Consider the following 26,060-nt stretch of genomic DNA (forward strand, 5'->3'; position numbering starts at 1 on the left):
CCATTCTGCCAAGCCCATTGCCTGAAGACAGCGCAGCCTGCCCCGGGACGTCTTCCTGGGGCCTCGGAAGTTGCCAACCTCTCCACCATTCCTGTGGAGTACCAGGACCTCCGGGAGGTGTTCAGTAAGGCCCGGTCCACTTCGCTGCCGCCATACAGACCATATGACTGCGGGATTGATCTTCTCCCAGGCACCACTCCGCCCCGGAGACGACTGTAATCTCTGTCAGGTCCGGAGACCAAGGCTATGGAGACCTACATTGAGGACTCCCTAGCTGCTGGGTTCATCCGTCCTTCTGCCTCACCCACCTGCGCAGAGTTCTTCTTTGTGGAGAAGAAGGACAAAACCCTGCGCCCGTGTATCGACTACCGAGGTCTCAATGACATCACGGTGAAGAACCGCTACCCGCTACTTCTCATCTCCTTGGCCTTCGAGACGTTCCAGGGGGCCACCGTGTTCTCCAAGCTGGACCTACGGAACGCCTACCACCTGGTGCGGATACGGGAAGGGGACGAGTGGAAGACTGCCTTCAACACGGCCAGCGGCCACTACGAGTATCTGGTCATGCCCTTTGGCCTTACCAATGCCCCTGCTGTGTTCCAGGCTCTAGTTAATGATGTTCTCTGTGACATGTTGAACCGGTTCATCTTCATCTCCCTTGATGATATCCTCGTCTTCTCCCGCTCCACCCAAGAACATGTGCTCCACATCCGACAGATTCTCCAGAACCTCCTGGAGAACCAGCTTTTTGTAAAAGCAGAGAAGTGCGAATTCCATCGCTCCACCAATCCCTTTCTGGGTTACATCATCGCTGCAAGGAGCGTACAGATGGATCCTGGGAAGGTGAGAGTGCTGGCGGATTGGCCCCACCCTACGTCCAGAGTACCGCTGCAGCGGTTCCTGGGTTTCGCCAACTTTTATCTCCGCCTTATCTGGGGCTAGAGCACCCTGGCTCTCCCAAGGTTCCGTTGACGTGGTCCCCAGCTGCTGACCAGCTGTTCCCGGGATCTAAAACATCGCTTCACCACAGCTCCCATCTTGGTTCATCGTGACCCATCCCGCCAGTTCCTGGTAGAGGCCGATGCTTCGGATGTCGTAGTGGGGGCTGTCCTATTCCAGCGGTCTGCCCTGGACCTCAAGTTGCATCCCTGCGCCTTCTTCTCCCACCGCCTCAATGCCACGAAGAGGAACTACGAATCGTGAGCTTCTCGCGGTGAAGATGGCGTTGGAGGAGTGGAGGCACTGTGTGGACCGCTATAGCCCCACGACTACTTCCCCGGAACCTGAGACCGTCCTTCCCACCTTGTGCCTGGCGACGGCACTCAGCTGGGGAATAGGGAAGCAGGTTCGGGACGCGCAGCATTCCCAGCCAAACCCCGGGGGGTCCAGATAACCGGATGTTCATGCCTGACGCGGGCCGCTCCTCGGTCCTGGAGTGGGCCCACTCCTCCAGGCTTGCCTCCCACCCAGGCTCTTGTTGGACCTTGGTTTTTGTGCAGCAACGCTTTTGGTGTCCTACCATGGTTCCTGAAATCTCCGCATTTGTCGCCGCTTGCACGGTCTGTGCACAGAACAAGACTCCTCGACAAGCTCCGGCTGGTCTCCTTCAACCTCTGTCTTTCCTTCACTGTCCCTGGTCTCACATCTCCCTGGACTTTGTCACGGGTCTCCCCCCATCTGATGGCAACATCGCCATCCTGACCATTGTGGATCGGTTTTCTAAAGCCGCCCACTTCATTCCTCTCCCCAAGCTACCCTCTGCCAAGGAGACGGCCCAGCTCATGGTGCAGCGCGTCTTCTGGATCCATGGACTGCCAGTTGACATGGTCTCCGACTGGGGTCCTCAGTTCTCGTCCCGGTTCTGGAAGGCGTTCTGCACCCTCATTGGGTCATTGGCCAGCCTGTCCCCTGGGTTCCACCCCCAGTTTAATGGCCAGTCGGAACGAGCCAACCAGGACCTTGAGACTACTCTCAATTTCACTACTCTCCGCCAACCCCACCACCTGGAACCAGCAGCTTGTGTGGGTCGAATACGCCCGCAACTCCCTCCCCTGCTCTGCCACGGGCCTATCACCTTTTGAGTGTGCCCTGGTGTATCAGAAGAGGTCGGCATACCTTCTGCCCAGATGTTTGTCCGCCGCTGTTGTTGTACCTGGAGGAGAGCCCGGTCGGCCCTCGTCAAACCACCTCCAGGTATCGATGACAAGTGGATCGCCACTGGACCCCGGCTCCTCGGTATCGTCTCAGGCAGAAGGTATGGCTGTCCACCCGAGATCTGCCCCTCCGGGTGGAATCCCACAAACTCTCCCCCCGGTTTATCGGCCTGTTTCCCATCTCCAAAGTCATTAGCCCCTCTGCTGTTCGTCATCTGTTGCCCTGTTACCCTTCATACACATCACACCTTTCATGTGTCCAGTGTCAAATCCATGTCTCACAGCCCTTTATCTCCTGTTTGACCTCGGGGTAGGGGGTTCCAGTACCTGGTTGACTGGGAGGGTTATGGCCCGGAGGAGAGGTGCTGGGTCCCCGCCAGGGACATCCTGGACCCAGGCCTCATCGAGAATTTCCAACGCCGGCACCCCGGTCAACCAGATATGCGCCCAGGTAGGACGCCAGGTGGTGCCCCTAGAGGTGGGGATACTGTCACACCCTGATCTGTTTCACCTGTCTTTGTGCTTGTCTCCACCCCCTGCAGGTGTTGCCCATTTTCCCCATTATCCCCTGTGTATTTATACCTGTGTTCTCTGTTTGTCTGTTGCCAGTTCGTTTTGTTTGTGACCTGTCGTTTGCCTGCCCCTGTATTAGAAATAAACTTTTGTTTCTTCGACACTGTCTGCATCTGAAGTAGTGGTCGGTTTTATGAAGTGGCACTGACTAAAACAGATTATCTCTATAGCCAGAGTGGAACACCTGACAGAGGACCCACAGGAAGACCTGATCCAGGCAGGAAACGAGGTAGAATTTCACCCCCTCCTCTTTGAAGTAACAAAGATGGATTCAGACCCCTTCTTAACCTGATACAGTCTACACTCATACATGTAAGTTAGCGATTCAAATCTATGCGGACAGATTGGATTGCGTTTAGTAGTGCTGTTGTATAGTTCTCAGGCTCTCCTATCTCAAATGGGGGCAGCTAACAATAAGGAACAGTGCTGACATTTTTTCAAATCTAACCCCTTTTTGAGAGACGCAACCATGGGTTGATGGGTTGATGTTGCCACAGTTTTTTGCGTTGATGTTGCCACAATTCCCTATGAAGTAGTGGGTCTCTACAATCATTTTAGCTGACATGATATGGACACCGGGTTCAAATTACACTCACATGGTGAGATTATTTACATAGGTTTTGTTTTGAATGATGTGCTTCACACAAAACACTGGCCAAAGTCATAGAGGTAGACTAATATCAGAGGAGACCGATAATAGTGTGTTAACAGTGCTACCCTTTATCTACCCCTGTGATTGTTTCCACGGTTTCCCTAAGCAGCTTGGGGGGGAAACCGGATATCCAGTGCATCAAAACATCCAACAAATTGTTTTCTTGTGTGACAAAGTGGGTTTTTTTTCGCATGGAGAACTCCTTCCCAACATCTGAGTTTGATTAGGATTGCTGCACAACAGAAGAGTATCAGAGAAGCAATGCAGATGAAATCAATGACATTCAAAGAACCTGAGCAACAGGTTACTGATCTTCAAACCTGCAACACAATGCTTTCGATAAAAACTAAGGTTAGTTGTTGAAATGCATGACAGGGTGATTCATGCATCAGTTTGATTGACTTATACAGTAGGGAAAGGGGGATACCTAGTCAGTTGTCCAACTGATATGTGTCTTCCGCATTTAACCCAAACCCTCTGAATCAGAGAGGTGCGGGTGGACTGCCTTAATCAACATCCACGGTGCACGGGGAACAGTGGGTTAACTGCCTTGCTCAGGAGCAGAACAACTTTGTTTTACCTTGTCAGCTCGAGATTCGATCCAGCAACCTTCCGGTTACTGGCCCAACACTTGGCTACCTGCTGTACTTTGTGGAAAAACAATATTCTGTTCTCCAGTAGGTCCCCCTTACTAGCTCTGATCTTGCCGATAGCTACTTTATTGAGGAAAAATGTACTTACTATTACTGAGATGAATGCACTAACTGTAAGTCGCTCTGGATGAGAGTGTCTGCTAAATGTCTAAAATGTAAAATGTCTCCCCTGGTTCTGTTTGTCCCTCCCTGCATCAGGTTTACAGGAAGCAGAGTATAGTACAGGGGAAGTGAATGATAACATTAGGTTGTTTGTACAACACCAGATTAAGTGCTGAGCTATCATACTGGAAACTGGAAGACATGGCCAGAAGGGATCAGACAGCAGACTACCAGAGAAGTAGTTGGAGCTCTAACAACCAGTGGGGAAAGAGGGGGAGGGGCATCTTCTCTAGTGAGATGACAATCAGATTAGACAAACAACCATGTAAGAAATGGGATTCAGAGGAATTTTTGTTGAATAATGTTGTTTTGCTGTTTTTTAAACTTTTATCTCACTTGATGGACTCAGTGAAGTTCTGTGTTTGTTTTTATCACGTTTTCCCTACATATAGCTCAATAATAATCCACAACATCTGAGAGGTTCTGGAAAGGCAGCCATAAAATATGATCAGAACTGACCATATTATCTATCTTGTTATTAGCATATGTATATCTAGCTCATTGACTTCCAGAACCTATCCATGTGTGTATGACCAGAAGTGTTACTTCTATACCAAACAAGTATGTAAATGTGCTTGTGAAAGTGATGTGTGTTACCATTGTATACCAATGAATTCAGCACAGTGTTGTCGAGACCAGATGTACTCTCTCTCTCTGGTATCCCCACTCCCATGCCCCTCGCTCCATCCCCCTCCCCAGAGTGCCTGCTTGTAGCCCATGGTTTGTTTGGCCTCTCTCACTGCCTCGGATGGGTGGTAGGGATTCCAGTCGTCTCTGGGACGTTAGAGACAGTCTGAAGGGTCTGTGATGCAGGTACTGAAGTCATGCAAGACCTGAGCCAGATTCCCCGTGGGTGAATAAAGTCAAAAGGCTGAAGTCCAAAACCACCAGAAATAAAGTGTCACATTTATTGATGACAAAAGTTGGAGTCTTACAATAAAACTGTATCTTTAAAGTAAAGGTTTCACTCCTTACTGAGCAGTGTCAGGATCTTGAGAGACATGCATGACACTTCTTTGGCTGTGGTGGAAATGGCTTTAGCATGACCACCATAACACAAGATGTTTGATAGGTAGGTAAAGAGGAGGGAAAGGACCGGAGATATGGCTTTTGTCTGACAATGTGAAAAGGAAATGAAACAAGGAACAAACCAGACATGAGACCTAGATTCTTTGAAGGGTGAAATTGACTGACACACGGAAGGTCTACTTTGGGTTTTAAAAGCCTAGTAAATCACTTGTGTTATAACTGAATGTATAGCGTGTTGTCTGTTTGTCCACATCTTTGCCTGACTTGGTTAGACCTTAGTTTTGTGGTAATTTGTCAGGATGCTCCATTAATTCTAGTCATGGTCAAGTCCTAAATATCGGAGCAATACTGCATCAATAATGCAAATGTTTTATAGTGTTGTTTCTTTGATCTGTAATACGATCAGGTCTATAATTATTGTCACCCTTGATAAAGATGAGCAAAAAAGACTGAATAAAATAAATAATACAAATACTGAGCTGTATTGTACGCCCCAAACATTTAAAAAATGATATTATTTATACTAAAACAATTGCTCAGAGAAAGAGATTTTGTTTAAAAAGTAACACTGAAATATATAAAAGACAGGGGTCAAAATGATTGGCACCCCTGTTTTCAACACTTTAGCACCCTCCCCTTGCAGGGATAACGACACTGAGCCTTTTCTAAAATGTTTTATGAGATTTGAGAACACGTTGGCAGGGTTCTTAGACCGTTCCTTCATAGATTAAGATGAAGATGACTTCATCGGTCAATTGCACCCAAGGTCCAACCTGTATGCATAGGACATATACAGGTTTTTGGAAAGGTGGGGGGGCTGCCACATTGGGAACCCAGGGGGCTGTTGTTGTGGGGGGTTAAGTTCCTTGCTCGAGGGCACAACAGCAGGTACCAGCAACCCTCCGGTTGCCAGCTCACTTCCCGATAGATTCCTTTGTCGGACCTGCGATTTGAACTGGCAGCACTCCGGTTGCTGGCTTGCCCTTCTAACTAACCTCTAGGCCACCTGCCGCCAAAGAGCTCTATTTTCATGTCATCTGATAATAGCACTGGTTCCAATCTAAGTGTGAATGCTGTTGATTTAAAAAATATATTTATTTATTTTACTAGGCAAGTCAGTTCAGAACAAATTCTTATTTTCAATGACAGCCTAGGAACAGTGGGTTAACTGCCTTGTTCAGGAGCAGAACAACAGATTTGTTCCTTGTCAGCTCGGGGATTCGATCTTGCAATCTTTCGGTTACTAGTCCAACGCTCTTACCACTAGGCTATGCTGCCGCCCCAAATCGAACTCCAGGCGATGCTATGGTCAGATGACATGAAAATAGAGCTCTTTGGCCTCAAGTGGTGGGTTTGGCGTCGTAAAACAGAAGAACCTCATACCTAATTTATAATATGGTGGTGCGTCTTTTATGTTATGGGTCTATTTTGTTTCCACTGGTCCTGTGGCCCTTGTTAAGGTCAACGGCATCACAAACTTTACCAAGTACCAGGACATTTTAGCCAAAAACCACGTTGCCTTTGCCAGGAGGCTGAGATTTGGCCACAAGTGGATCTCCAGCAGGACGATAACCCCAAGCACATAAAAATCCACAAATGAATCATTAATTGACCACAAAATCAACATTTTGCAATGGCCATCTAAGTCTCCGGACTTAAACCCCATTGAATTGAAGAGAGCAGTCCATCAGTGCAGACAAAGGAAATCAAGGACCTGGAAAGATTATGTATGGAGAAATGGTCTAACATTCTCCCCAATGTGTTCTCCAATCTCATAAAACGTTTTAGAAAAAGGCTCTGTGTTGCTATCCTCGCAATGGGAGGGTGCTGGAGTATTGAACACACGGGTGCCAATCAATTTCACCCTTATCTTTTTGAGATTTTTTTTATTACTTGTTTAACAAAATCTCTCTCTGAGCTATTATATAAGTATAGAATAATATCATTTCCCTTTTCTTTTTTACATGCAATACAGCTCAGTATTTGTGTTATTTATTTTATAGTCTAATATAATCTTTATCAACGGTGCCAATAATTACGGACCTGACTCTATTTTATGGGTACATCTCTGTCGTATTGATAACACTCACGATGAAAGGATAAAAAGCAAACTCCTCAGCAAATATCTATTTCTAAAAAGAAGAAAAGGCCCTAAGGAAACAGATGAAGACAACACTCCGAGCCTCACCTTTTACGGAGGATACCAGCAATGGTCAGAAGCACCCAGGTGGCATTGACAAGACTGAAGTCAATAGAGACCTAACCTGTCTGGCAACACTTCCACCACTGAAAAAGGAAGACCGCGAAAGACAGGAAAATATATGAATATAAAATATACACAAGATAGGGGGAGAGGGGGATATGGGAATAGAAAATGAGAGGAGAGAAGTTGAGGAGAGAGAATTTCCACAATTCACTCCAAACCTGTTCTGAGCAACTGGTAGGACTTGGACTCAGAAGGGGAGGGAACAGGGTGAGAGGGAGGGGTAGAGGAGAGAAAGAGAGAGAGAGGGATAAGAGGGGAGAAAAACAACCTCTCCCTTACTCTATCTGACACACACGCACACTCACCCTCACACACACAGACACACACAAGCAACTAAGCAACATAAAAAAAAAACTCACACACATAGATCTTCAAAGCCAACTGGCTTTCATAGACCGCCAATTATCCTAAGAGATTACATCTGGGGGGATTGCGTCAGATAAATAAGGTGAGAAGAGTGACAAGACCCAGTCACCTCAGCGCAGCAAGACAGACAGGGAGAGGAACTCTTCAACAGGGATCCCAACAGGAGAGAGAGAGAGAGGCACTCAGAGAAGAGAAGCAGCACGCAGCCACTCCACTCAAATGGACTCAGCTCAGAGAGACGGAGAAAAGAGAAGGAGAGCTCCAGCTCACACTCTACTCTAGCTCAGAGGGACCAGGACACAGAGACCCAGCGCTCCCATTCTCACTTCCCCCACATAGAGGAGCACAGCACACCAAGAAAGAGACACTCCAGCTAAGAGGCTCCATTATACAGACAAGTAACTTCAGAGGAAAATCCAAAGAGACCAGAAGAAAAGCAAGGATTACATGATTCCTTTTTTCCCCTCATCCGTTGATTCTTCATTTTGATGAGAAACAGCTGTAGTGTTTATCTTGAGATTTGTTTTATTTATTCATTTTTTTGAACATTTTTGGTGTCTCCCCGTCCCCTCTTCTAAACCTCCCCTTATCTCATCCTCTCCAGAGGTGGTAGAGGTAGCTTCTCATTAGTATTGTACGAGGAGAGTGAGTGGCAGAGGGCGAGAGGTGCTGGTTTCCCAGTTTTGAGTTATGTATGTTGACACATTCCTTTGGAACACGGGAGGAATAAGCAGCAGAAAGAGCAGCGGCAGTGTTGTCGTCGTCATCCGCCGGGGGTTCCATCTCCCGCTCTCAGCCCTTCTCCCTCTCCCCCATCCAGCATGGTCCTTTCTGTGAGCTTTTCTCCAGTCCTCCCAGCTCCAGTACAATGTGCATATGGACAGTGACTAAGGGTGCCGCCGCCTGGTCCTGCATTCGTCTGTCCATCCTCTCAGTGCTGCTCGTCCTGCTGCTCTGTCCACAGCCCTCCACGTGTCATCCGATTGCACCTGGGGTCGCCACTCGCTCCGTGGCGCGCTTGTCCAGGGCTGCCAACGCCTCTTCAGACACTGTTGTGGGGCGGCATGTGCGCAGCTATAACCATCTCCAAGGAGACGTGCGCAAGAGGAAACTCTACTCCTATCAGAAGTTCTTTCTCAGGATTGATAAAAATGGCAAAGTCAATGGCACCAAAAACAAAGACGATCTCTACAGTAAGTAACCCCCAGAAAATATGCACTCACTCAGCTTATGTTTTGTGAGTTTTGCCTCTTTTCTCATCCCTCTCACATGTGAGTCCCATAGAGTTTGGTTTTCCCCCATTATTATAGCACTGCTCTCTGGTTCCCTGCCTTAGATTTGGCTCCACTGCCTCCACACATAACACGAACCTTACCTGGTATTGTGGTGGGCATCAGTGGGCATAGATGTGTAGCCTGTGTTTCGTGTCTCTGCCTGGGCAGCAGAAGGTTCTTGGATAGTGGAAGCAGCATGGTTGTTGCCTCAGTAATTCAGTGGACTTTCCTTTAGAGCACGTCTACTGGAACCAATTAGAAATAACCCGAATAACCCTTTTCTCTCTGAGCAAATATCTTAGGGATCACATCCCTATATGCTTTCTTTGGTGACTTATTATATTTTATTATTACAATGTTATATGTAATAAAACTAGTGCTACTAGTGGCAAATATAGTGTTATCATCATTTGAGGTTTTCTTCATCATCATCACTTCCCAGTTGCATAGCTGTGTCTGTCATGGGCTGACATTAATATCTGTATCAAAGTGCTTGTATCCATCCACACCCCTGCTTAGAATGATATCTCTCAGCTCATCGTTATACTGCTCTAATCATTACACTTGCCTGCCTGGGTGCCGTAAAGATTACTACGCGGCGAGCGATACCCCAGACACCCCAGCCAATGCTCGTAGCACCTGGCCGCCACACGCTCTCTCCAAGCTGGTTGTACACTTTCCCGTCAGTGCGCTGTGCGCACATTGGCCCTAATAAAAGAAGGCTTTGCCATGTGGAGCCCATGTGTGGCTTCTCTTCTCAGACAGTGCCACTCAGACGCTGAGGCTCTGCAAGACATGGCTGAAGGAATTTCAATTAGCAGAGCGTCCTCTCGCCTTCAGCACACTCAGAGTTTAACCATCAGAAGCGGATGTGTCAATAACCACCAAAAGTTCAAGGTTTGAGATCAGGTCGCGGCTATAACACCTAGGCTTGATCTACCCTAAAATTACCCTTAATGCTTCAAAACATTTAGACAGAAATGTAATACATAGATTTTTTGAAATCCACTTCACAATATGCTGTAGGGGCACCTTGCTTGTTTATGGAAAGATGGCAGTTAGAAAGAGAAAGAAAAACAAGAGAAGTGCGTAGTGTTTTGTGGTGAGTGTCCAATGCATGCTGCATGTGAGTGGTTCCCGCCAATAGCCCACCACATGTGAATATAATGCGGTTGTCATTAGCTCCCACAATGACCTTAGGCACAAGCCTGCCTGGTAATAATTCTGAAACCAGATGGACAGAGCACTTCTTAGGGAATTCAGATCCCATGTTGCCCAAATACGGTCCCGTCTGAAGTGTAGCTAGACAGGGCTAGGAACGAATGTCTGGGGGGAGGCAGAGGACCTGGGCCCGTTGGAGGCAAAGTGAGAGAACTACCAAGGGGTGATACATCTGAATCGATCAAAACAGCTTGGACACGTGCCACTTTTAAACACAAAACATTTTCTATGAATCCAAAAGAAAAATGCCCACCAGGTTGCAGTATTGTTCTCTGTCTCTCTGACTTGAAACCTTGCGGTGAAAAGTCAAAGATGTGGCATAAGATAAGATGATAAACACCTCTTGGTTGATGTATTTGGAAACTGCAGAAACTACAGGTGAGACTTCAGACTGGTATTTCAGGTCTCCTGGTTTGGTCCTAAAAGGGAGACTTGTTGACTAGTTGAAATGTCTCAGAGCAGCAGAAATATAGAGAGCTGCTGGGTAATGTTACTTCTATTTGTTGGTGGTGAAGGGGGAGATGCTGGGGTAGCGATTGTTTTTGTCCTTGCCCAGCAGTTTGTCCAGTCATAAACCCTGGGACAGCTGAAAAATGTGCAATAAAATGGTGATGAGTACATGTTCATCTAGCCTGTCAACTCCTCTTAGTCTGGTAGTATCCTGCAACATCATGGAATTCATTTTTGGGTTAAAATTAACCAAATATTAGAAGACCTTCCTCATCAGGACAGAGACTGTAGTGTGTGGGAACACCTTCACTTCATTATCTCCAGTTTCGTGCTGTTCTGAAATATGTTCACTTGGATTGTCTCCAGCATGCGTGAAAATGTGTCATACTTTGTGAGGCAAGGCAGACATTGAGAAGGTGTGTCTGTCTGTAAACTCAGATGTCATTGTAGACTGATGCGTGGCAGAATATGGTGAATTTGTCTCTAATTACATAGTGTATGACCAGTAGGCATTGCCTGGCCAGGCCTCCACTGCCCACAGAATTGTAGCCTGTTAGGGTCTTTATCCTCTGCAGCTTTGATATGCCCATGTACAGAGGCTAGATGTTTACGTACGGTGGAGTCAGAAGGCGAATGAACGAAAGATCTTCTAATTAAATAAAATGAAGTCTGATAACATAGCTTTTTGAAGAATGATATGATAACCATTGTAGAAATACGTAGGTAGGTAGGCTACACTGTCGGAGTACAAACCTGTGCTCTTAGAGCCTCTTTGTGTGCTGTGTTGGTCAGGTCTGTGCTGCACCGGTGTGTTACCCAGCCCCTCTCTCTCTCAGCCCTCTACAAAAGACCTATCTATGTGCTGTTTGAAACCCAATCCAGCCCATATTGTGTGATTCCCTTTCAGAATCCATCTGCTCAGTACTACAGTGTCACACTGTTTTTCTGCACGTTACTATCCAGTATTAGAGTATTATAGTATTAAGACACTGCATGTGGGAACCAAGCAAACAAACTGCTTATTTTCATACTGAATTATTCAACATGCCCAATGTATTTTCTGTTCTATTCTAGAATGTCACTGACCAATAAGAAACGGTTTATAACAGATTGGTGTTGGTTTTTTCTCTTAGTGATTTTCTCTGATTTGGCATCTGGACCCCACTCTCCCTGTCCTCTCCCTTCACTTTGCTTATCAATGAAAGAAACTGGAATCGAAAAAAGCACTCTCTAATAGACGACTGAATTCATCCACAGTGGACTGTGGTCTGCAGTTATATACTTGGGGATACTGGGGAGAAGGGGGTCCGGCTAATGAACATCATTAGACCCTGATAGTTTTGATTGAGGGCAGTTTAGGGTTCAACTGCAGGTTGGATCGTGAGCTCCACAGAGTCCGACTCTTTCCAATCATGTTGCCGACTTTGTGGACTGTCCAACACAGAGGGGTGAGGCCAGCAGCCATCTATCCTCCTCTCACCCTACTTAGCCCTCGCTCTAATCTGATGCTGCTGAATTAGCATTGCAGGCAATCCCTGACAAAATGGCCTGTTCTAAAGCCAAACTCATTTGTTTTTGTCAAGTACTAGTGCATTAGGAGATTGTTGATGTGTTGAGCCCTGGAGGAGATGCTGGTGTACAGCAAGCACAGTGAATAAGTAGTATCAGCACTTCTTCTGTCATGTCATGGTCTACTCCTTTCCTTGATGTAGACAAGGACCCTGGACAAGGTGCTGTTTCATTTTATATTGCAACATTTGATACAGATACCTCTAGATCCATATCCAATGAAGTCAAACTTGGCTGAATCCTAAGCTCCTTTGACTGACTCAAAGTGGCCCTATAACTATCCAACCTGATAGTGTTTGTTATCCTCTGCTGTCCTGGCTGGTTCTATAGCAGGATTCATCATTTCTTCGAAGATTTGTGAAAGGAAATGGTTCTGACAACAGGAATCCTCTTAAGTGCTGCAAACGAGGTCTTAGTAGCATAGAGGATGGGAGGGCTAGGTAAACCTAGTACTTTTATGGTTCCACAAGACCATAAATGGGGGATGGGGGCTCTGGTGTTCCATGGCTCAGCAGTAGAACCACGTCGTTGCAAAAGAGCTAAGAAATTGGCTATAGACTAGTGGTACCTATGGCAATGGACTAATATGACTGGTTGATGATGAACAATCAAAAGGGGCGAGTGGATGTTGTAGAAATATTATTGCTCCTAATAGTTATGTGTTTATGTTGTCCTTTTTCTCAGCCCATAGTTATAGTTTTTGGCTCTTACATGCTTCATCGTGAGCCTGATGGTGGTGTTGGAACGCAAGGCTGTGTGTTTTCTCACTGGTTTGTGTTTCTCCTAGCAAGAGTGTGGTTGTGTGTGTCTTTATAATGTGTTTATGAGAGGATAGCAAGAAACCATGATGTGAAATGTGTAAATGTATGTTGTAACTGCACCCGTCTGCACCACATGGATGGCACTCTCTCTTGAGTGTTCTCCTCCTCTCTGTGGTTATAGTGCCCATGTGAGGTTCTCGTGGGAAATCTTAACCACACAGGCAATAAAAGTGAGTTATGAGGATTGTGTAGATGTACAAAAGGTTAGTGTCAGTGCTTTAAAAAATCTATTTGACCCTAACATCTTCATAGGCTTTCTCTTTTCTGATTCATAAATAATTGTTTGGCCAGGGGTTTAGAGAATATGCGGGATGTGTCTAATTGACTGCTACATCCTGTCCTTTTACACTTATAATTAGAAGCAACATGTTTAGGGATTATTTTAATCTAGGCCTTCAAAGTTTCAGGATAAATTAGTACACAGGAGTTCTTTTTTGTTGCATTGCTTTTTGTTGTTGTTGCATTGCTTGTTCTTTTTGCATTGCTTGTGAAAATGGTAGTACGAACATTCTATGTTACGTAGCATAACAGTATAACAGCAGTTGGTAGAGTACGGCGGAGTGTGGGTTTGATTTCCGCCGGACCACCCATATGGAAATGGGTGCATGCATGACTGTAAATGGATTTGGATAAAAGCATTTGCTAAATGGTATGTATTATTATTATTATTATTATCCCCATAATACCTCCATCAATGGAAGAGGCTGCAGCCTCATCCAACAGGAAGTCATTAAAAGCAGACACCGCTGGCACAGGACACCCACCCCTACACCCCCTACACCCTCCTACACCCCCTACACCCCCGGGTTGTTAGACTTGTGTCGACACTTTCTGCCTTTAGACCTTTCCAGCAGTATCTCCCTTATCAAAGGGGAAGTTGGAGCTGTTTAAACAGGTTGTGCATTCACATAGATTTGTGAAGGCCTACTGTACAAATCGGTTTTGTTTAAAGTGTGAAAGTTATGATTCATAGTGAAATTGAACCTCAATGATTGAAGGCAAGCCAGTTCTTTACAAACTTAATAATTTATCATTCGCTCATCTTCAACTAACCCCTCTTGAACAAGAAGGTTGTCCAGGGAAGCCTAGATTTGTCTCTCAAGCATCTTATTGTTTCTGCCCCCTCGTTTGCCCTATTTAGAGTTCAACATGGAGGTATGGATGTCCAGATGTATGACTAACCTTTGACCCCATTACTTAAAGAGAGGGTCATTTGTGGCAGGGTTGGTTTAAAGGAGAACACCACTGTCTCCCCACTATCATTTTGTCCTGTCTGTCTCTAACAAGCTGCAGTCAGAGAGTGAGTGAGTGTGTGTGTGTGTGTGTGTGTGTGTGCGTGCGTGCGTGCGTGCGTGCGTGCGTGCGTGTGCGTGCGTGCGTGTGCGTACGTGCTTGCGTGTGTATGTTCAAATAAGGAAAGCTAGCAGTTTTCATATTTTTCTATGCGGTGACTCTGACCAAAGTCGCAGGGGACAAGGGGGAACTGAGGCATCGCTCTCTGTACTCACAGTTTTCCCCTATTCTTTAAAAATCATTATTTACGCATATTCTTTCAGCGCTTCCTGATATTCACCCATCAATTTACTGTTGTGTCAATCATTGACTCATCTGAACATTTTTGTAATAAAACACAGACTTCGTGAACCACATGCCACTATACCATCCAGCCACCTCTTTATTCTGTCTGTCAGCAACCTCTCTGGAAACGTCAAAGCTTCATTGGGCAGTTCTCTTCTCTGAAGAATGGATTATAATTCTCTGGAATTTTAAATTGTCAATCTTTGTTTTGATTAACTGGTTTTGAGTTTTCAATGTTTACCTTATGTGCGTATTCAATACCCTCACAGACGTGCAGGATTTGACTTATTCCTTAAACCAAACCAGAAAGTCAAAGGCACAATTCGTCAGAATGATTCAACAGAAGAGCAACTTTTGAACATGCCGTCAGCTCTGCAATAGTATGTTGCTGCCCAGAGCACAGGATTGGTAAAGATACATGGCATTTTCTCTATTTTGGAAGATGCATTGCTAAATATAACCTGGTAAGAAATCAATGGTATAGGCCAATGTAGTTGAATGGTAGGCTGTCCAGGTGAAAGAAATGTGAGCATGTTTCATGTGTTTAGGTGCTGCAATGTTACAAACATTCACTAGATTAGGTCAAAGTCGCAAATCATTGAGAACCACAGACATCACAACACATTCAAGATGTATGTACACACACACACACACACACACACACACACACACACACACACACACACACACACACACACACACACACACACACACACACACACACACACACACACACACACACACACACACACACACACACACACACACACACACACACACACACACACCGAGTGTGGTGGGACAGATGGAAGTCTGGGAGAGAGAGAGGAGAGAGAGTCTTAATGGAATCATCAAAGGTAGCGCAGGGAGATCAGTGCTCGGACCAGAGACGCATCTGGACAGCCCGTCCCGTTTTAAAGGAGCAGGCAGGAATGCCAGCTAATTACCCATTGCGTGCGCAAGAGGCAGGGACGTGGGGGGGCACTAGGGGGGCACTAGGGGGGCTGTCCTGAGGCAACTGGTGGCTGAGCAGGAGCCCTGGATCTTATCCGTCACAGATCCTATATCCAGACCCCCACTGCTTTACTGGCCACTAATGCAACACGTTCCCACACTGGACCAACGCTGGCCCAACACTGTCCCCATCCACATGGGTGCCTGCTCTGACATTTATGAGAGGGAACAGAAGCCTATGTGCCGCCACGTGTGTGTTTGATGGTGACAGAGTAAAGTGTAAAAAAGTATGTGTTACATACTCGAATCCTGCCCAAAATCTGGAGGGACCTAAGACAACAGATCCAACACAACAACCAGAGGAACAACCAGAGGATAAGCTGTTGATGCATTTTCAGCAGGAAATGTTGAAAGTTGTGGTGATAGGCTCTGGAGAGGATTAGTTTGTTAGGCCTAGTGCTTGAGTGCTGCAGTGCATTGTACTTTCCCCAGCAGTAAAAAGGCATCTGGACTTCAAAAACATGGGACCTTAAATCCCAATGACCCCGGGTTCATTACGTAAAATGCCTCAAAGAGTCTATAGAATGTCCAGAACAATTGGAATCACAACATTATGTTTACCCATTCATACAGTATGCAAAATGCAAGAAAGGTTATAAATTACCTTGCCAGATCAAACCCGTAAACACACATTCATATGGTAAGCACTCAGTGCCCGATGGCACGTTTTGACATTTACTGGCATAGGTACTATGCTGCAGAACCAATAGCATTGGGTAAATCACATTATCTGAGAAGACTGCATTTTTTCTGAAACCACCGTGAACATCAACATGCATTTCATTTGGTTTGCAACGTCCTTAAAACCACCATTGACACAATACACAGTGATACTATTACCCGGCATGGTAAGCTGATCTCAAACCATGCTAATGTGAATGTTCTATCTCAGAGAAATCTAATGCTATCTGTTGGCTGGAAAACAGAGCTCAGGTATTTGAAACAACACATTTATACTCATTACAGGTGATTATTTTCTTCTGAGTATCTGGATTTGCTTTTAATCATGCTTTGCTGGCAGGTTTAAAATCACACACAGCTCGACACTGTTTCTCCCATGTAAGACTGCTGTTTATCCATGTTTCAAGCAAAGAAAACAATATTGACAGTAGGATGGATAAGAAGTATTCAATGTACAACTTCTGTGTGGAGATGGATCTAAAACACAACTTAACAGCCTCATGAAACAAAAATGTATAACTTAACTGTCGCTAGGTGAAGATGTAGACAGTGAACAGGTGATGTTTTCATTGGATGTTGCTCACCGTCCGCTATTTAGCACCAATAGGCTACATTCACACTACATCCATCACAAGCTCTCGTCACATTACAGCCATGAATAAGTTGAAAGCACCATCCTACAGATTTAGCCAGTCACCGATGAGTTACTAGCAATTTACATGAGTAACCCCCATCGTGGTGTAAAATATCTGTGAAAAGTGACTAATAAACAAAAAATGATTGAGTAGTCGTAAATTACAATGACAGTGGATGGCGAAAACATCCTCAAGTTTTCTTTTGCACAAACCTTTTGACGTCTTGTCCAGCTGGAGTGGGATATTGTCCGACTTTATCTACCCCAATACTTAAATTACTCACAAAGTATACAATTCCCACAACGCCCCCACTGGCGTTTGTGTTTCTCAATGGATCTAGTGTTCCTTATGCCCTTAACGCTGAAGTCGTTCCACGGATATGAACCCCTGTGTCATAGTGAATTTGACAGATCGTCAATCAGGCTGTCGCCAGTTGTTGGAGGGAAGATCTCTCGCCTTAGATGTTAGTCACTCTTAACCTCAAGTAATGCAAATCAAACTGGTGATTGTTGAGAAGTGGAAACAAAACATGAACGACAGTTTTTGTACAGAAACCTAACAGTCTTAGAAGTGACACATTTTGTATATTTCTGCAAAGAGCATTTGAATTCATTGATTTAATATAATATAGAATTGTTTGAATTGTCAGTTTATATCTCTAAAATCCCAACATCCTCCCTCGTGTGAAAATAAATCATAATTTTCTTTGAAAGTTGTACCTCAAGTGGTAAAACCGGTTTTACAATTGAAAACGCAGACGTTTACACGTACCTAACCTTCTCATATCCAGTCGTGGGCCATACAATGGGAGCAGAGCAGCAATATAATCTTCAAACGGGCCTAAGATAAACTGGGGAAACACTTTTACAGCCCTCCCTAACCTTAAGTTCATCTGGAGTCACCACTGACCATGTTTAGGAGGCAGTGGGGAGTTTGTAGGGGAGATGAGGGGTGTAGAGTGGGGTTGGTGGGGGGAGAGCTGTGTTGTTCTGCAGCCTAATGAAGCCGGCCCCTCAAGAGAGCCCAGACCCTGCTGCACTGATCTCTCAGGAGCCTGGGAGCCAGAGGCCTGTGGAGGCCAGATCAAAGGTGCGAGGCACTGCTGTCAGGAGCCAGCCCAGGGTCAAACCCAGTTCCTCAGCCCCCCCTGCCCTGCCCTGCCACTACCTCAGCCCCTGCTCTGCCCTTCCACTACCCCAGTCCCCCCTCCCCTCCCCTGCCACTACCCCAGCACCCCCCCCCCCCCTTCCCTGCCTCTACTCCAGTCCCCCAGGCCCCTCTACCACCATTAACCCAGCCCCCACCCTTGCCCTGCCACTACCCCAGCTCAGGCCCAGCCCCAGCCCCTTCTGCCACTACCCCAAACCTTCCTACCATTACCCCAACCCCTCCTGCCACCCCCCCACATCTCCTGTCAAAACCCCAGCCCCTCTTGCCAAAACCCCACCCCCTCCTGCCACTACCCCAACCCCTCCGGCCCCTACCCCCAGCCCACCCCCTCCTGCCACTACCCCAACCCTTCCGGGCCCTACCCCAACCACTCCTGTCACTACCCTAACCCCTCCTGCCACTTCCCCAACCCCTCCGGCCCCTACCCCAACCCCTCCTGCCACTACCCCAACCCCTCCGGCCCATACCCCCAGCCCCAACCCCTCCTGTCACTACCCCAACCCCTCCTGCCACTACCCCAACCCCTCCAGCCCCTACCCCCAGCCTCAACCCCTCCTGTCACTACCCCAATCCCTCCTGCCACAACCCCAACCCCTCCGGCCCCTATCCCCAGCCCCACCCCTCCTGCCACTACCCCACCCCCTCATGCCACTAACCCAGCCCCCGTTTAATAGGACATGAGCTGCCTCTACACCCCTGAATCTGGAAGGTTAATAGGAAAGACTTGCCTGTCATAAGGGCAGCAAGTTAGGTTTCCCAGGACAATTATGCACACACTCTGGGTTGACGACATTGGTGGTCTTGTGGCATCTAAGCTGCTTAAACTTTAGTATCGAATTGATGCCTGGTGTTGATGAGAAAAGGTATTTCTCTCAGAATACGGCGTGCATTGTATGTTCTATAGTAGTGTGTAGTCTTCTATACAGTACACAGCGATAGAAGTGGTAAGTGGGCTCAGTGGTAAAGCTGGCTGGATGAAGCTACAAATGTGAAAGCATTGAGGTCATTTTGACAAGATGCGATAACGGGAGTTCTGTCACCCTGCCAAGAAACCACGGCCTTATGTGGAGATAGGGGGTCTGTGGGGGGAGGGGAGGGGAGGGGAGGGGAGGGGAGGAGAGAGGCCACCTACAGAGCCCAGGGTAGAAGCCAAGGCTGCTGCCGATGGGAGTCACACCAGGCAGTTGACTTGACCACCCAATGGACAGTCAGCCAGCAGAGCTGAACTGAGCCACCAGAAGACTGTCTGCTCTCCAGTAACGCTGTAATTAGCAGCCATAGCCTCTGCCAATGGTACTGTAGGAGAAACCCAAGAAACACAAATTACTCAAATACTGTGAAACCACATCGACCAATTGAGGTTGAAAAGAGAAAGAAGTCAGATGACTCACCTTATCTAAAGAAAGATATTTCAGAAATGTTTTACCTGCACTCATACGGTATCTCATTACACCATAAACACACTGCCTCTTCTTGTGTGCAGCAGTAAATTCCTTTAGTGAGGCAAGCAAACATTGGACCTCAAATCTAGGTAGCACAAATACAGCTTCATAGAGTGAAATGAGGTGGAAAACTGATTTTGGACTCTTATATAGTCTTGTCCATACTGTATCTGGAACTAACCCTTCATTAGCACTGAAGACTGCAGTCGACTGTTACAGGACCTTGGGGCCTGGTTTTTATTCATCTGCCATATAAAACTAACACAGTCCTGTTATATACACAGGTGTTTGTCTTCGTAGTTTCTGAAAAATGTCGATTGCAGAATGTCAGCACCTTTTTTTCTTGTTTGTTAAGAAAACTCTGCTTATTACACTTTCAATATTGGTCATAAAACTGTTTCGCTGCACTTAAAAGTTCACCCTCACAAAATAGAAATAAAAGTTTTGGGCGATGTGCCAACCAGAGGTAGAAAAACAACAACCCCCCAGGCATAAAAAGAAACCAGAGTGAGGAGACAGGAACGGGGCAGAACGGAGAGAAAGATAGAGGGAAACAGACGCGCAGAGATAAGCGACGGACAAGAGAGAGAGGAACGAAGCAAAGAGAGAGATAGAGTAAGGATACTCGTTTTACTGTTGTGAACAGAGGGGCTGAAGAGAAATGGGTCTGGCCCTGTGCTGTACTGTTCTGACCTGTGCCGAGCTGCCAGGAGCAATATGTTTCAGTCTCTGGTCTGTTCAGTGCCGCCCTCAGATAGAGTATTGTTGCAATCTAAGCCTTTTGTTACAGCCCTGCCTTTCAACTCCAGAGTACAGGTGAAGGTTCTGGTGACTGGCAAGGGGGTCATAAAAAAGGGTTTCGCTTTAACGCACCACATCAAACGGCCCAAAGCAAAAGGCTAAAACAGGTGCCTGACTTTCAACACGGCAGAGATAGATCTTATTTTGACATTGCAAGCTTACCTAAAATACTGCAGTGTCACTTATATTACAGGGGAGCTCAGACTTGAAACTTGTTTTGAACCATTCACTCTTGTGCAGATGGTGAAGGTGTTTGTGGCTGTGTCTGAGATCTGGCATGCCTACTACTTACTGAAACGACATACAGTGTACTAATAGTACGACATACTACAGCAATTAGAACGTACTGTTTAGTAAAGCTAATGCAGTAAGCAGCAAATATTAGCATACTAGGCTCATCCTACTGAGAATTTGTAATCTAAAGCGAAATTGCGTTGATTCTCGCCTTTTGTTAGTTTTGGTGCAGCGCGTCCCCTCAGCTGAATCGCAGCTGTTATCAAACACACGTGTCTGGAAAGACAAATCTCTTCCTTAATAATGTGCAGGGAATTCTACTAGATGAAACGGCGAAATGAGTCTGACATCCTGGCATGTAAAGTATACAACATTTTAGGAAATTCCACGTAATATAAAACGTATTTTTTTCATATACCCTAAAATGCCAATTTAGAACGCAAAGACGGGTATTCCGGAACGGGCCTGTGTGTTTGTGTGTTTAACTGTGAGTCAGTGTGAGTTTGTAAAGTAGGTGCATGTCTTTGCAGTATATTGTATTTCCGTACAATTTAGTTGTACGTGGTCTCCATACACCTGTATCAATTGGCATTGCCTCTCTCTCCCTCTCTCTCTCCTTCTCTCTCTCCTTCTCTCTCTCCCTCTCTCTCTCCCTCCCTTTGATCAGGGATTATTCCCCTCTAATCCCACTGACTGTCATCCAATTTCTCTTCTCCTCCTTTCATCCCTCCCTTCCCCTCCCCTGTTCATGAACCTGAGGGAAGGCAGAGGAGCAGAGACCAGGCCGGATAACCTTACCACCACACTCAATAGCTGTGTGCAACCAGAGCCCATACGGAAGGGGCTCTCTCACGCCCGCTGTGTATAAAGAAACCTGTCTAATCCGCCTGTTGAGTGGCGGCCACACTGCTTGTTTTGCCGGTTCACAGGTGCAGATAAAACCTCACCGCCAATTCCTACTAAATGGTTTAGCTTAGGCATCGACAATGTACTAGGAGTTCGTTTTCACAGTACGGGGACTGGAATGTCTTTATTTTGTACACTGCATCAATGGAATTATTCATAGTTTTATGGTGTCATGAGTTTTATACTAGCACTTTTAGAAGTATGCTTATATGTTTTCACACTCCTCCTTTGTTACACATCCAAGGTACTATTTCAGTCTTCGACTGTGGAAGAAAAAGTAGGGGGTGGGGAGTCTGAAAAGAGGTCATGACCTTTGAGTAGAATCCACAGCTGCAAACTGTATTGGTTCAAAGTAGAAATTGGTTTACATGGGAAAGTCCATGGCAGGGGTAGACTAGAGTCCCCAAGTGAGATAATCTTACGCAAAACTGTTAACCATAACATGTAACCCAGTACAGGGACAGGACACAGCCCAAATAGGAAGATATGGAGAGGAACGATATGTCCAGTTGAACAAGTACTTATGGGTAAATGCCTGAGCAACTTATCCCTGATCAAAGAATCCTGCAACAGCCCTCCTAAAACGGGGTCCCCCCTTGTCTCAGGCGGTCCATAAAATCACACCAGGACAGCAGGATGTTACAAATGTGTATCCCAGGAGTAAGAAAGAGGGATGGCACGAATAAAAGATGTCAGCGGGGGGGGGAGTGAAGGTGAGTCAGTGTCAGTGTAGACAGGTGCCATTAACTACTCTGACTCTGGCCTGTCAAAGGCCACCTTGTGAGGCGATATCTACTGTCCTCTGACCCAGGCTAGGAGGCTCCACACTGGGCCAGACCAGCCACCTCCCTGCCTCCCTGCTTGCTACAAAGACCAACTTCTACCAGAATTGGTCCTGAGCTAATCCCCCCTAACCCATGATAGCTTTATGGGTTTATATAATTGACTTTAGGATGAAGGAGACTGGTTTCCACATCTTAAGTCCCTAATTGGTTCAAGAAACATTCAGACTGCAAACTGATATGGACATTTTGGCTTTCGCCAGCGTGCCGCTCCACTCCGAAAACAAACAAAGCAAAGAAATGGTTTTTCCAAGGCTTAGCCCCAGCCAACGCCTCTCACTCAGGGCTTATGGCCCGTTAGCATGGGAATGAAATGGCGGCTCAGCCTGTCTGTTCTCCATGACTGGCACAGAGACACACAGCCAGGCAGCCAGTCAGTGGTTTACTGAGGGGGATCAAGCAAAGATGATTGTGATTATTCAAAACATGGTCAGGGATAACAGGCAGGGATAACAGTGTGACTCTACCCCCCGGTGTGACTCAGTAGACAAGGCCTGCAGTTATTATACCTTTTTATGTAGATTTGTTCAGTAAACATACTGGAAAAGACGGTAGTAACTGACAACATCATGGACTACAACATACTGTATCCACTTACATTCACTGTAACACTTAATCAACTGGCCTGCATGCTATAACAGCAATTATAAACTGGGTAGTTCGAGTCCTGAATGCTGATTGGCTAACAGCCGTGGTATATCAGACCGTATACCACGGGTATGACAGAACATTTCTTTTTACTGTCCTAATTACGTTGGTAACCAGTTTATAATAGTAATAAGGCACCTCAGGGTTTGTGGTATATGGCCAATATACCACGGCTAAGGGCCGCGTTGAGTCGTGCCTAAGAACAGCCCTTAGCCGTGGTATATTGCCTTATGCCTTATTGCTTAAATAAACAGTGGAGCCTAACTGTATGCAGTCAAAAACACAAACGCTGCCAGCTTTTACAAGCATTCTTTCTCAATGCAGTTAAATTATTCAATGACTATCACTTCAGTGTATTGGCCTGGTATAACTAACCTATAATGTGTCTGTGTGTCTTCCAGGTGTGCTGGAGATCAAGTCAGTGGATGTTGGGATCGTGGCCATCAAGGGGCTCAGCAGTAACTTTTACCTGGCAATCAGCAAGAAAGGAGAGCTTTATGGCGCGGTAAGTTTAGCCTGTACTGAAATTCACACACAGAATAACAATATCCCTACAAAAACTAGAGCTAATTATTTGGCTGAGTATACAAACCCCCCATTAGACTGATTCAGTGTTCAGAACACTCACTAGTTAGTTGCCAGGTAGTGTTTTTACACTGCCACCTTACTGTTGAAAATAACTCTCTTCCATACTATACTCTCCTAAGGAGCTGGCTCCTTTGATGTTGTGTGAGAGCTCTTCTCTCCTCTGTCCCCGGGCCCTTAGAGACGCCTGGGGTTGTTTTAAAGGACAGTTCCACTCCACTGCCCGTAAATAATCCCCTAGTACAAGTCGGCCCAGCCAAAAGAGTTGTCGTCTTGGAGAAAGTAAGCCGAGACGCCCCTGCCGTCCCTCTCTCCCAAACACACAGATCCTCCCATATACCACACCATCCTTGTGCTCCGCTCTATTCAGACCAGAGAAACACAATACAACAGCCCCCATTCTACTAAAAGCCCTCAAGGGCTACCGGTACTGTTTCATGTGCTCTCACACATCATCTGAAACATAACAGTGAAAGGCTGTTACTACGGCTCTCTTATTAGTGAAATCAGATGAAATGAGACACAAAAAGCATTCTAGCTAGGGAACACAATTCCCATGACGTATTTTAAAGTGTCACACCAAGGTACTGTCATTCACTCAGTAAAGCATTGGTGGCATATCTGTCCCTCATTACACAAGTATTATATTATAGTTAGCTGGTTCTACATTCATATATTCCATTTTGTGGGAGATTATTTTCACACAAGTTTCCATGAGAAAGAGGTAGCCGAACGTGAGTTGAACCCAGGGCAGTGTTTCCAAAATATTCTCATATGATTTGGGAACATTCAGTTTACTTCTGGATTCAATTTGAACAGCTGTGGCTAAAGAGCATTTGGGAAAGGAACATTCTTTACGGGGTCACGACTGTATCCCTTTTTTTGTCTAGTTAGTCAGGACACTAAATGACAAGAGCAGTCTGTTAGAAGTCTGATGAACCCCACTGCCATTATGCAAGAATGTATTTATATTGTTGTTAACTTGCCTTATTGGAGCCAACCAACCTGGATATCTGGATGAGAACTTCTGCTTACTGAATACATGATGCAAATGTAGACCCCAGTTCCATTGCCTGTGCTGCCAAAGTTGTCGAATCACTCACAATTTGTTTTTCTTGTTTGTTCACCAGAGGGACTTTGGTGTTGACTGTCGGCTGACCGAGCGGATTGAGGAGAACAGGTACAACACCTATGCCTCAGCAGAGTGGCGGAACAAGAAGAAGCCCATGTTCGTGGGGCTGAGCGCCAACGGCAAGCCCATGAGGGGCAAGAAAACACGAAGGAAAAACACTGCCACCCACTTCCTGCCCATAGTGGTGTAGCCACCGCATTGGACAGTTCCGTCCCCTGGGAATGTTTCACTGCACTGAGGAAAGACTGGGAACCATTAAAGACATCATGGAGTCATATGCAGTCAATGTTTTTGATTTGCAAAGACTATACGTATTTTCTGGAAGGAAGGCACTATGTAAAGGAACTGTTTGAACTCATTGTCGCGGAGTCTGACTGATGATGGCACAGATTTGTTTTTAAGTCATGATTCGGCACAGGAGAAAATATGAAACATTTTTCTGTGCCAAATCATTTTCAATGGGCGAACTGTTGGAGACAAAACTGAATACTGAATAAGAGGACAAAAAAAGGACACTGATTCAGCGTCACTGAAGACAGGGTCAAAGGGCAGAGTGTACCATGTGTATTTGTCTGTGTGATGATCTGTGGATGCAGTTACATGTATTTATGCTGTACTAACTCATACAAGGAACTGAAATTGACACTCATGCTTTGTGACAGACACGTACAGTACTGGAAGCACTTGGGTGACTTAGGTGTGATGGAAGAGAAGCTGGGCCGTGGAGTGAGTCAAATGCAGAGAATTTAGTCAAGTTAGCACCATAGCATAAACCTTATTAACATGCAAGTTCACTGTATTGGGTATTTCCATTCCTTTACCTGACTGCTTTAAAATAAATTATTTATTTTATGTAATATTTAAAGAAACCAAAAAGACCAAAAATATGGAATGGACAAATTCATTATTTTTATCATTTATGCTCTTCTTTTTAAATACTAATCTATCGTTTAAACATGAATAAAATAAATATATTTCTCTTTACTATGTATAATTGTCTATTTGTAGATGTACACCTATTTATTTCACAATACCACAGCACTACACAGCACAGATTATGAACTGTAGGTCTAAACTCAGCTTTTGTTGTTCTTTTACTATAGCTAAAAAAGCAGTTGCAAATCACATGCCTGTATCAACAGCAGTATTACGTGGTCAGAGTAACAAATGAATGGCGACTGTGGTATGCTTTTTGACATATCA

At 45.7% G+C, this 26,060-nt stretch overlaps 1 protein-coding gene across 1 annotated transcript; it reads left to right on the forward strand.

The window, feature by feature from the left end:
- Positions 1-8,635: 8,635 nt before the first annotated feature.
- On the forward strand, positions 8,636-25,047 carry LOC120026499 (fibroblast growth factor 10-like). Its single transcript, XM_038971380.1, has 3 exons — positions 8,636-9,047; positions 23,542-23,645; positions 24,856-25,047. The coding sequence occupies exons 1-3, from the start codon at positions 8,723-8,725 to the stop codon at positions 25,045-25,047; spliced, it is 621 nt and encodes a 206-aa protein (XP_038827308.1). The 5' UTR covers positions 8,636-8,722.
- Positions 25,048-26,060: the final 1,013 nt, after the last annotated feature.

The sequence above is a fragment of the Salvelinus namaycush genome, chromosome 31 (assembly GCF_016432855.1).
Source record: "Salvelinus namaycush isolate Seneca chromosome 31, SaNama_1.0, whole genome shotgun sequence".
NCBI classification, from domain to species: Eukaryota; Metazoa; Chordata; class Actinopteri; order Salmoniformes; family Salmonidae; genus Salvelinus; species Salvelinus namaycush.